This window comes from Etheostoma spectabile, chromosome 9 (assembly GCF_008692095.1).
Source record: "Etheostoma spectabile isolate EspeVRDwgs_2016 chromosome 9, UIUC_Espe_1.0, whole genome shotgun sequence".
Lineage (NCBI taxonomy): Eukaryota > Metazoa > Chordata > Actinopteri > Perciformes > Percidae > Etheostoma > Etheostoma spectabile.
Window position 1 is genome coordinate 13,100,809 of NC_045741.1, and position 11,338 is coordinate 13,112,146.

Consider the following 11,338-nt stretch of genomic DNA (forward strand, 5'->3'; position numbering starts at 1 on the left):
GAGAGAGAGAGAGAGAGAGAGAGAGCTGCCTAGATGTTATTGCCTGTTGCTTGACGGATCCAGTCTGCTTTAGTGTGAGTGGGCGCTGGATAAAAACATTATATCATGCTCATAAGTAGGAGGTTGGGGAATTGTGGTTATTAATTGGACACCAAGACTCCCATTAGCTTGATATGAAAACAAGTCGTGCACTTCTGTCTTCATCTTCCATGACTGTCACAATTTATATCAGACATTTAAAAAAAAAGCCTGTATTGCTCAAATACTAGCTTAACAGAGGGCATTTGGTGGTCTTCACCATCAGTATTCATTGATTGCTTGGCTGCCAGCTCACTGGTAACATCCAATCACATTTATGGAAGACAACTCCTTTACAGTAATAACTTGACACTATCACTATTCAGGTACACATGAAGACTTATTATGTTCTAATGCCAGTGTATGTTTTTTTTTCATCGTCTTTTCCTCCAAATCCATCTTTTTAACCACAACGCCACAAATGATCAATTCCTCTCACACATTCTGGGAATTTTGAATTGAATAGATCATCATCATTGCCAATTGTATATTTATTTCTTTCCCACATTTATTGTAAATTGCTATTTAAATCTCAAAGTGACAGTGTGAGGAGTAATTTCTCAGCAGTTCTTCTGTACATTGTGTTAGCCCAGGCCTCAGCTACAGTCCCTCAGGGATCAGCTTGACTCTCCTTTTTTTCTGTTGTGAGCAAACTCCCTCTTGGCTGTGTTTTAAGACCCCTACTCTACATATTTTCAATCGCAGTGCGCAACTGTTTGTGATATTGATCAGTAGCGGGATGACTAACAACGGTTAAACTAAAAGCAAACAGATAGAAAAGAAATAATGGCAGCACACTGACACTAAATCAATGCAAGGGCATTTTGGAGATCCCAAGCATGTTTCTCTGCCAAACATCTTTTCATCTGAATTACAATTACATGTATGTTACAGTAACATACATGTTAAACTCGTATTGGTTTCAAAGCAGTCACAAAATGACATTGAAGTGAGAGCAGAACTAACACAGCCTCCATCTGCCACCACATGACAGTCCCCTACTTGATGCCCCCCAGGCTTTTCTTCATTGTGCTGGCTTGGAAGAGACGACTCACTATGTTTTAGATAATAAAATCTGATGACGCACATGCATGGCATTGCGACGCCTCAGCACTTTCTCTCTCGTTAAGCCTTTCTCTCTAATTCTTTCCACATTTGTGTTGTCCCCCTGGGAAAGAAGAGCAGAATCAATTACAATTGAGAAAGTGTACGAGTACATAACCTACTCGGTGTGGAATAAGTGACAGAACAGTGTAGAGAGAGAGTGTGTGTGTGTGTGTGTGTGTGTGTGTGTGTGTGTGTGTGTGTGTGTCTGGTAGAGATTGTATCCTAGGGAGAGACTGCGGTTTCATGAGTGACTCCATCACACTCTGATGACGGGGTTATAGCAGTGCAGAGAAAAAACTCATTTCATCACATCATCATGAGTGTTTATGCCACAGTGTGCGTAAGACAGAGAGAAAGGGAGAGATAGAAAGAAAAAAAGAACCACAAGATGAAAATGAAATGTTCATCTCAGCCCTCAGGCTCTTTCCTTTGCTGTTGTCCACTCACATCTGGCACTGGTTTGTGTTGTTCACGTGTTGTGCATCCGACCCCAATGACGACAGCTCCTTGTGTTTTCCAGGCCAGTTTTTGATGAGTATTGTCATTAATAAGACCAATTAAATATATTAGCTGTGGCTGTCTCGTTAACTCCAGAGCGGGTGTGTTTTGGGTCAATTTATTCGTCATAAGTGTGCTTGTAACCTCAAAGCTCCAGTTGTGTTGCAAAACAAACAGAAACAGGAGGAACAGGGAAAGGACAAGTGAAAAAATAGTAAAGTACTGTAACGCAGCATCTAATGATTAATTTCAATATCAATTCATAATTGTTTTTTTTTTCAATAAGTCAAGGACTATATAATTTAGTCTATAAAATGTCAGAAAATAGTTTAAAAATTAAAAAGAGAAGCCTATTACAAGTTGTTTGTCCAATAACCAGCCGAAAACTCAAAAAATGTCATATTAAATAAAACCTAAGAAAACCAGTTGATGTTAGTCATTCTTGCTTGATGAAGGAATTAAAGATCAATTGATTATACCATTTGTAATTATATTTTCTTTAGATTAACTTAGATCAATCAATCAATCAATCAATCAATCAATCAATCAATCAATCAATCAACTAATCTTTTCAAAAAAAGGGCTCAAACATATAAAGATAAAAAGGGATTAATGAAATAGAAGGCAAAATGTATGAAAGGGTAGACTGGGTGATTTGATTTCGCCTTGCTCAATCTCAAATCTATTGAGCTTAATTGGCTTGGTGATGGCCAGACTAATGAAAGGATATCATACACTTCTAAATTACATACATTTTACACTTCTAAATTCTTCTGTCTGCAGATGTGGACACAGTTTAAATGTTTTTCCCCATACGGTGGTTTGGGCACATGACCAACTTGACTCACTCTCTTTTTTCCATCTGTCTCTTCTCTCTAAGGACGGATGTTTGGCAGGTGCTGTGTCTCACGTGCAGCTCTGCAATTGGAAATATTTTTCTTTTCTTAATTCAATAAACAGCCACTGACCAATGGAAAAGTACCATTGCCACCGTTTGTCTTTTCTTTAGAGAAAATGATTGTCCTAAAACCAGTTGAGCAGAAGAAAACTCAAAATTAAGCAGTGTAAGGCAAACATAATCAATGTTTTACAATAACATTGTATCAAATGACAATGTGAAACGTGTCACTCGTGGTGAAGAATCTACAGAGAATTATCTGCAGCTTCTCTCAGCTTTTTGGAGCTTAATAGGGAGTTTCAGCTCATTGTTTAGCTGCCCGGTTAGCTGCACTAACCTGTATAAAAGATGCTATTGAAATAAAGTTGGATTGATTGACCGCATATTGACAACATATGCTGGATGTGCAATAGCTCAAATTCAGACTTTAAACCATCCTTTCAGAAACCTGTAAATGCTTAAATGTCATCTACAGCCGGTGCTGTGACTGTAACCTGTTGGCTTCTTCTTCCAGTTTGTACTTTTATCACATATAACCACTTTTTTATGAGTTTTGTTTTTGGATCCCAATGCTTTGTGTCAGCTCAGAAAATGGCGAACGTCAGCAGGTTGTACTGTTCTCCAAAACTGTTTCATTATATAGATATCGGTTAGCTGTGCTCTTGACATCATGAAGACATCATGCTCAAACTTTGTTAGCACACACTACTGCTTCCATAATGACAAAGTTAATGCATGACATAAACAGGCCCTCAGACTGAAGATCACAAGAATGTTTTCCATGTGTTCCAAATAAGAAAATTAAAGGGAATCGTCAGACAGGGAAATGTCCTAGTAAAAATGAACAGAAAATGTCTACAGTTGAACAATAACAGAGCCAGTTTTGAGTCAGCATATCCCCTGATCAGCATAATCCAGGCTACCTACAGTACGGACTTGTGCAATTTAAATTTCGAAGGAACTTAATGATAAGGGCAGCAGGGTGGAGGTCAAAACTTTTTCTTCCTTAATACTAGGTTTTGGCATTGCACCCTGGCACAGGATGTTTGATTCATATACGCTGTGCTACGCTTTACGTACTGTATTGAGAGTGGAATTAATGTACAGAAGTCTCTTATTAGAACATTTGTGTTTACATACATGTTCTGTAGGGTCAAACTGCACTTGCTCTGCATACTTTGGCCTTTCTCCTCTCTGGTTTCTTCCATGCAGTCCTCCGGGAAGTGCAATGAGCACTAGGCGGATGACCTACTTTGACTTTTCAGACATCAGCATACCAGATAACAACAAGCAATTGGTATTGACTTTTCCCTGGTCCTGATTTATGAGAAAACTTCCTTTACGCCACGGCATATGCTATAGTATCTGTATTGTAAGTGGTGAGGAAAAAGAAAGCTATTTTCATGTCAATGGTACAGTTTTTTTTAGAACATATATAGTATATTTTGGATAGCAGACTGGACGGACAAGATTGGATTTGAATAGATTTGCAACAAAAGCTGAATACTGTGAGATTTACCCTAACTAGATCAACATTTTGAGACATATGTTTATTCGCTTGGTTACAGAAAGTTAGATGAGAAGGTTAACACTACTCTCATAGTTACATAATAAACAGGAAGCTACCAATATAAAGCCATAATACTGCAAACTCAGCTTAGCATTAAGATTGAAAAAAGAGTAACAGATAGGCTGTCTATGTCCAAAGGTAAAAAAAATAACTAAAAAAACAGTTCCTTTGTCTTCTGAGGTGATTCCTACAGAGCATGCTCACTCTATCAATGGCCCTTCAGCTAACCTTATTTCAGTGATGAAAGAGATTGAATCGGCATGTTAGGGGCTGCTGGCATCGCAGCAGAATCACATGTGCATTTAAAATAAAGAAATTACCCTTTCAGTGACATCATCCCAACCACTCTACAAGCGTGACATCACCGTCTCGGTATGTATTCCCCCCTTCGTGAGGAATTTTTTCCCACTGAGAATCTGATTAATTATTCATCAGCGGCTTCCCTGTTTCATGTGAAGAGACACTGCAAGGCCAGGAGGCTGTTTGTTAGAAGGAGTCAACTCATGATGTTGGTGCAGTGTAAAAAGCTGAACTCATCTACTGTAGTGAGGACGCTGTAGCTCTGCTGTAAAATGATCCACTTGAGCAATCGTGACATGGGAATAATGATAATGAACCATGTTGGTGGATGATCTAATGAACAGGGACAGGACTATTTGACGCTGGGTGAAAGTGGACGCTATTCAAATGGATGATGTTTGTCAAATATAATGAAAACGAGAAACAAGTGCAATGGTCAATCTGCTTGTAAATATAGAAAATCCGTAATGCATTGTGTTTGAACTGTTATAGGTGCTGTACGAAAATAATAATAAAGATTGTAATAAAGTAGAACAAGACAAGTAGAAAAATCATAAATAAATAATTCAATAATTGTGTGCCCTTAATACAATAAAATAAATAAACACATACCTGTATCCTTCATACAGTGAAGCTCAAGTAGTACTAAAGTACATACCAAGATAACATGGTATACATTTTAAAATTAACACCTAAACAAACAACTATAATTTGCATATGGTTATTACATGTTGCTGAAACCTTCCTAACTGGTCTATACCTGACATGATAATCAGCTACATTCCCATCATGTCTCCTGGTGTTACTGATCAAATGGTGATATCAGTCATACATAATTGTCAGATTTTTATTATTAATTCACTTTACTGCACGTTTATTAATTTTTGCAGAACACAAACATCTTCGTATTACTTTACATATATAGAGGATGATGTCACTCCCACACACAGGTTGGGATGGTGTCATCAGGGAATGATGTCACCTCCTCATTTTAAATGCATACTGCTGTAGGTGAGGCTGCCGCTGCAGTGTGTTTCCCCTAGTCACGCTCTCCTTCACATCCCTGTCTGAGCAGTGAATCTTTCATTGTTACCTACTTTTATATCTTGTGTAGCAGGCTGTAAACCTCATATGTATGTTTCACTTTGACGCTGTGCCGCAAAGGAATGGAAAAGATTCCCAGATGAGGGAATTACGGGCTGATGAAAATGCTTTAGGGATCATGGTTTGCAGCTTTGGAATGTTTTTTCTTGAGTCTATTTCTAGAAAGTATGTTGACTTTATTTGTAATGTCGGCAGTAAGTGGGAATACCGGTAAGACCACCTGCACCCTTTTCCTACTGTTAAAAATATTTTTTTAAATGTATCAATTTAAAAAATACTTCTCAAAAAGTATTTTTCAGCTATTTTTTTTATCTGGTTTCAGAGTACATCCAGCATGTGTTTTGATGTTTTAATAAATTATTTCTAAAATCATAAATCTGGGGTCGTCATCAGTGCCAGTTTTGACTTAATTATTGATTGTATGACAGAATGTGTCTGACACTGGCACTTGTCATTTGACAGTCAATAACATGAAAAAGTAGCAAAATAGATGTTTTATGGCAGAGAAAACTCACTTTAGTCTTCTTTAGTAACGCTCACTCAGAAAGGATTTTGGATGCATGTGAAACCAGATGCTGCTAATCCCCAACAGTCACTGCAGCATTCAATGAAACTAAAGCCCAGACTGCTGACAATAAGGAACAAAATCCATCTCCATAAAGATCATTGGGCTGTGAAAGTGAAGTGATGTTCCTTCATCATGACGCAGATCAAGGAAATGTGCATATTTACGTACGCAAATCTATGCAAGCACACAATGGTGCATCCTTTCTACGTCATAAAGTTTGATAGTGACTGCAGGCTGTATCTCACTCCGTAGCTCACACATGCACGTACACACGCACGCACAGACACACACAAAACTGTACTACTTTACTTGTGAGGGCACTGTATTTCATTAATTCCCTGGAAGCTTGCCCTAACTTTAACCATAACTGCTGTATGCCTAACCTTAACCTAACCTCAGCCTGGTCGTATTTCCAACCTGTGCAGCATAACGGCTTTGTGGTCAGCACTGTTGCCACCCAGCCTGAAGGTCATGGGTCTAAATCCGGCATCCATCTGTGTCCTTTGATGAGTTTGAATGCTTTCTGCCCGGGTTTCTTCTAGTCTCATCTCACAGTCCAAAAGAACGCAGGTTAGATAAATTGGAAACTCTAAGTTTTCCATAAGTGTTACATAAAGCACAGTGTCTTTGTCTGTCTGTATACATTAGGGCTGTTTAGGCCTGGCAACCTTTCCAGAGTGTCCCCTGCTTCTCAGCCACTATGCAATATGTAAATTGGATGGATACTTTGTGACCCTAAAATCAAGTCTAGCCCTAAAGTAAATGGTTAACCGTGTGGGGACAGGAGATTTGTTCCCACAATGTAGTGGAGTACGGAGAATCTAACGACAGCATACCAATTATGCAGAAAGCATATCCAAAGGTGTGGGATTGTAAATTTACACCTCAGCTTAATTAGAATTCACACCTACGGACAGCCCAGCCGTTAGCTTGCCGTCATTAATATTCACTTATTCTGATAAACACCGTGGCTAACACACCAGTACTTCTATTACGTAAGCCCACAAATCTGATATGTCTGACAGCAAGGGATTCACTGCTGTGGTTACATTACATTTAATGTAATTATTTACACAGTGACCACTTGTGCAGACCCCAGTTCTGGGTACACACATACAGACAGCTATTGACAAAAACAAGCAGCCAAATGTGTTGGGGACATCACATTGAGCCTTTTTGTATTGATCTGTGGGAGAAGAAACAGAGCTGGTACACCGTGCAAAACGTTCAGACTAAGAGTAGTAAACACGCATTGTACTTGTAATGATTCTTTCTTGTGAAAATAAATATGCGTTGGTCAGTTTGTAGTGCTGCAATTGTTAGTTACAACTGTAATTAGAATTTATAATACTTTGAAAGTACAGCCATTGATTTTGTAATAGAGTTATTTTTTACTTTTAGGAAATTGATTTAAAAAGTCTGAGCAAGCTTCCTCAAGCTTATGAATCCAATCCACACCACAAATAATTATTAAGCCTGTTGGAAAACACTGATAAGCAATTAAGCATTACCCTATTCATACTCATTTCTAAATTGACTCACATTGACTCTGATCTTACAAACAATAACAGGTATTATCTGTTTTCAAAGGACATGATTCATCTAAAATGCAGTGTTCTCTTCTCACCTGTGTTTATGTGTGGCTATATGCAACACCATGTATGGACACCATGGCAGCATTACTGATGTTAAGATGTTAAGAAGTTAAAAGTATTAGGAAAGTATATATGTGACGCACAAATATACATATTTCAGGCCACATCTCCAAGGAAACAAAGTAATTTCCGAATTACTCTTCTATGTGGAGTTCCCTGTACACAGACATACTTTCCATTCAAATAACAAGGATAACAAGGAAGGCCTGTTTGCAGTTGGAAAAGTAGGTTGACCTACTGTAGGTGTGCCCAAGGATCCACATCTGGATGGAGACTTCTTCCAGGACTAAAACAATGGGCAAATTAAGAGCGTTTTTTCAAAATTAAGAAAGAAGTTGACTGAAGAAGTTGACTGTCATAAGTAGCTTGCCAATTGCTCTACTGTTTGCACCTGTGTAGGCGTTTACCTGAAGTCTGTTGACTACTCTTTCATAGGAAAATGAATGGAAATGTTTGTATGACTGACATGTGGAACATCTGTGAGGCTGAAGTTGCTTTTAACTGACTAATGTAATTCTGTAAAATGCAGTCTTTAGTCTTTGGAGTAAGAGATACAGAAAGCAAAAGGGAGTAATCGGAGGAAGACAGAGACCTTGGGGAGTTTAAAGCATCTTTGTGTTGCCAGCAGACTACTTGTCATCACATACAGCTGATGGCAACTTCCAACACCATTGTAAACTGAAGGATAAGTAAATGGCACATTTTTATTTTTTGAGACATGATTTACCCTTTAGCCACATGTATTATTTAACAAAATACACTATGTCAAATTTCAAAGTATTGTTGTGAATCCTGGGAAATAATGCACAATGACCTTTTTAGCTCTGTCTTATGTCATGGGAATGATAACCTAAAATAAATATGAAGGAAAATAGGATTCTCTCGTGAGGAAAAGGACGCCAACCTCAGATTCATGCGAACACACACTCACTTATTTATTTATTTTATATGCTACTTGGGAATCATAAATCAATGAAAACAGGAAGTTGCTAGTCCACAGAGGTATTTGACGTATGTGCAGCTCTACATTGTTAGCTAGTCCCTTGGTGACAGCTGATAACGAAGCCAGCTAAAGGTGGGATGTTTATGAGATATGACAAAAACTGAAGAAAAAAAACAACAAATACCTATTTTTTTACACATTTAAACTGCCCATAAGTTTGAATCTGTGTTTTATCATTGCCCTGTTTAAGCCCTGGGATAAACTGGCAACCAGTGTTTATGCATACACTTGCCCAGTGTTTGCTGGCATAAGCTCCACCACTCTGTGACCGTGCTCAACAGACAGTGGATGGATGAATTGATGGATTGATGGATGGATGGATGCATGGATGGGAAAATACAATTACAAGTAAAGTACTCATTATGCAGTAGAATGACCTCTGTTATTATATTATATTTATATTGTTGCTATTACATAAGTAAAGCTGAATTTAAATGTTGTGGTTGGTCAATGCTGAGCAAAAGATAACAATTATCTACAGTGCTTGGTGTTTAATCCATCACAATGCATCATAGTTACACGAAAATTATAAGATTTAGTCAATATGTAGAATGTTAATCTGCAAAATTACCAGCTATAGATGTTGTGTAAATGTAGCCTATTGAAGTAGCCTACAAGTAGCCTACTACATTACCTTCTAAAATGTTGGCAAGTGGACCACAGTAGGCTATTGAAACACTCATGTTAAGTACACGCTCTTTAATATTTTACTGAGGTGGGCTATAGCACTTAGATGTAGGCCTACGTTATGTACGACCTCCGCGTGTTACTTTTGTTTTTCATCCCAAACAAATGATTGTTCCAAGAAGCCTACAACTGTGTTTATCCGAAGTCGTAGGATTTCCGGATGTGTTCCTGAACGCATCACGGTTGGCAGGACGGAGTTGTGTCTGTCGGAGCCTCTCCCTCCTCTCCGTGCTCTCACAGCTCCGGTGTTCGGGCTCATTTCTTTAACCCGGGAGGCACAGCGACCTGGGTCTCAGGAAAAAGCAGCGGCGCCTGTGTGAGAGAAGTGTTTCTGTTCTGTTCTGTTTGGGAAAGTCCTCGTCATTGTTGTCGGTCTTACACTCCAACATGGACGGTAAACTCTGAAGAGCACACATCTTCTTCACTGAGGATTTTGGACGAACTCACCTGCCCAAAGTAAACCTGGACACAAAGCCAGACGAAACCTCCATGAGTGATGTAAGGACACACTTTCAATATTAGGCTACTCATTCTCACTTTAACGCTTTTAATAACCACTTAGGATGTTTTTGCCAATAGTCTCGTAACCTTTCTGTTTCACACCGACCGAGTCGTTGAATTACTCACCCACTGCTGTCAAACTGATCAAGTTGAATGTTGTTTTTACTTCGGAGATAGGCTAGGCATACTTTGTGGTTTTCCTGTCATTGTATTAATTGTTATTGTTTGGTCTTGTTTAAAACAGTTTTTGACTCTTGTGAAGCAATTTGTGACTTTGTTCTATAAAAGGTGCCATGTTAAATAAACGTATTTGCATAGGCTATTTAGCATAGACTGTAACATTATTAATAATGGACGTAGGCTGTCATTGATTAGATAGCGAACTCTTGATTGCTTTCAGCCGCTCTGCCTCTGAGTCCTGCTTTTTGAGTCCACGTTTCTGTGCACAACTGTAATAGAAGGAGAGTGGAAGTTGCTCTTGTCAGTAAGATCTGCGTCTGAAATAGGAAATGACTGAGAAAGTCTTTTAATGCCGCCTCTAGAAAATTTGCCTTTATAATTCGTCTGGTTCTACCCTTGCCAAGAATTTTAAGTATTTTCATCTAAATCCTGTTTCCTAATCTTTTACTCTTAGTTATTCCAATAACAGCACAGGTCTTCAGTCCTGCGTAATTGAGTTGGATTATTCCTGAAAACCTCTCTCTCTCTCTCTCTCTCTCTCTCTCTCTCTCTGTCTTCACAGTGAGATTTACCCCAGCCAAAGCCCACCAAGGTCATTCTCATGCTATGACCACTAACATGTAAGTAATGGAGTATGTAGATAGAGGTGGTCTTTGTGGATGCGCATGTTATTAAGTGTCAAAACAAATGCCTGAAATTGGTTTGGGGAGAAGGAAAATGACACTGGCATTGTCCTACCTCCAAAGGATAAATTAGAAAGTGCTTTGTTGAACTTGCTAGTCTGCAATTATAAATCCACACATTTGCAATTATTGCATTTTAATCAGATGAAGTACATAATTGAATTAATCAGAAACAGGTTTATTGCCAAGTAGGTTTTCACATGGGAGGAATTTGCCTTGGTGTTTGGTGCAGAACAGGAAACATAGGACGAGGGAAAAAAAATTTGAAAGCAAAGTATTGCAACAGTCAAGCAACATAAATAGCATTTACAATTTAAGATAAAAACAATAAGAGCGGAACAGTTTTGTGCAGGAACGTTCCAAATATTTTCCAAAGAATGTTCAAAAGTTCACAGGATAATGTATAAAGAATATGTGCAATTAGGAGCAGAGATAATATGTCAAGTTTAGTGTCTATGGGGGAGGGGGGGGGGGATCAAAGTGTTTGAGTCCAGGTTTTGAAAAAG

At 38.5% G+C, this 11,338-nt stretch overlaps 1 protein-coding gene across 2 annotated transcripts in view; it reads left to right on the forward strand.

Moving 5' to 3' along the window:
- Positions 1 to 11,338, forward strand: part of lepr (leptin receptor) — a 36,509-nt gene that overhangs the window by 3,037 nt on the left and 22,134 nt on the right. The window contains exons 1-2 of one of the 2 annotated variants that reach the window (XM_032524880.1): positions 9,603 to 9,966; positions 10,712 to 10,769. In XM_032524880.1, coding sequence (XP_032380771.1) covers positions 10,756 to 10,769 — 14 coding nt within the window. In that variant the 5' untranslated portion in view covers positions 9,603 to 9,966; positions 10,712 to 10,755. Of the gene's footprint in view, positions 1 to 9,602; positions 9,967 to 10,711; positions 10,770 to 11,338 lie in introns of those variants that run through there. The other variant, XM_032524881.1, reaches the window with a different exon arrangement.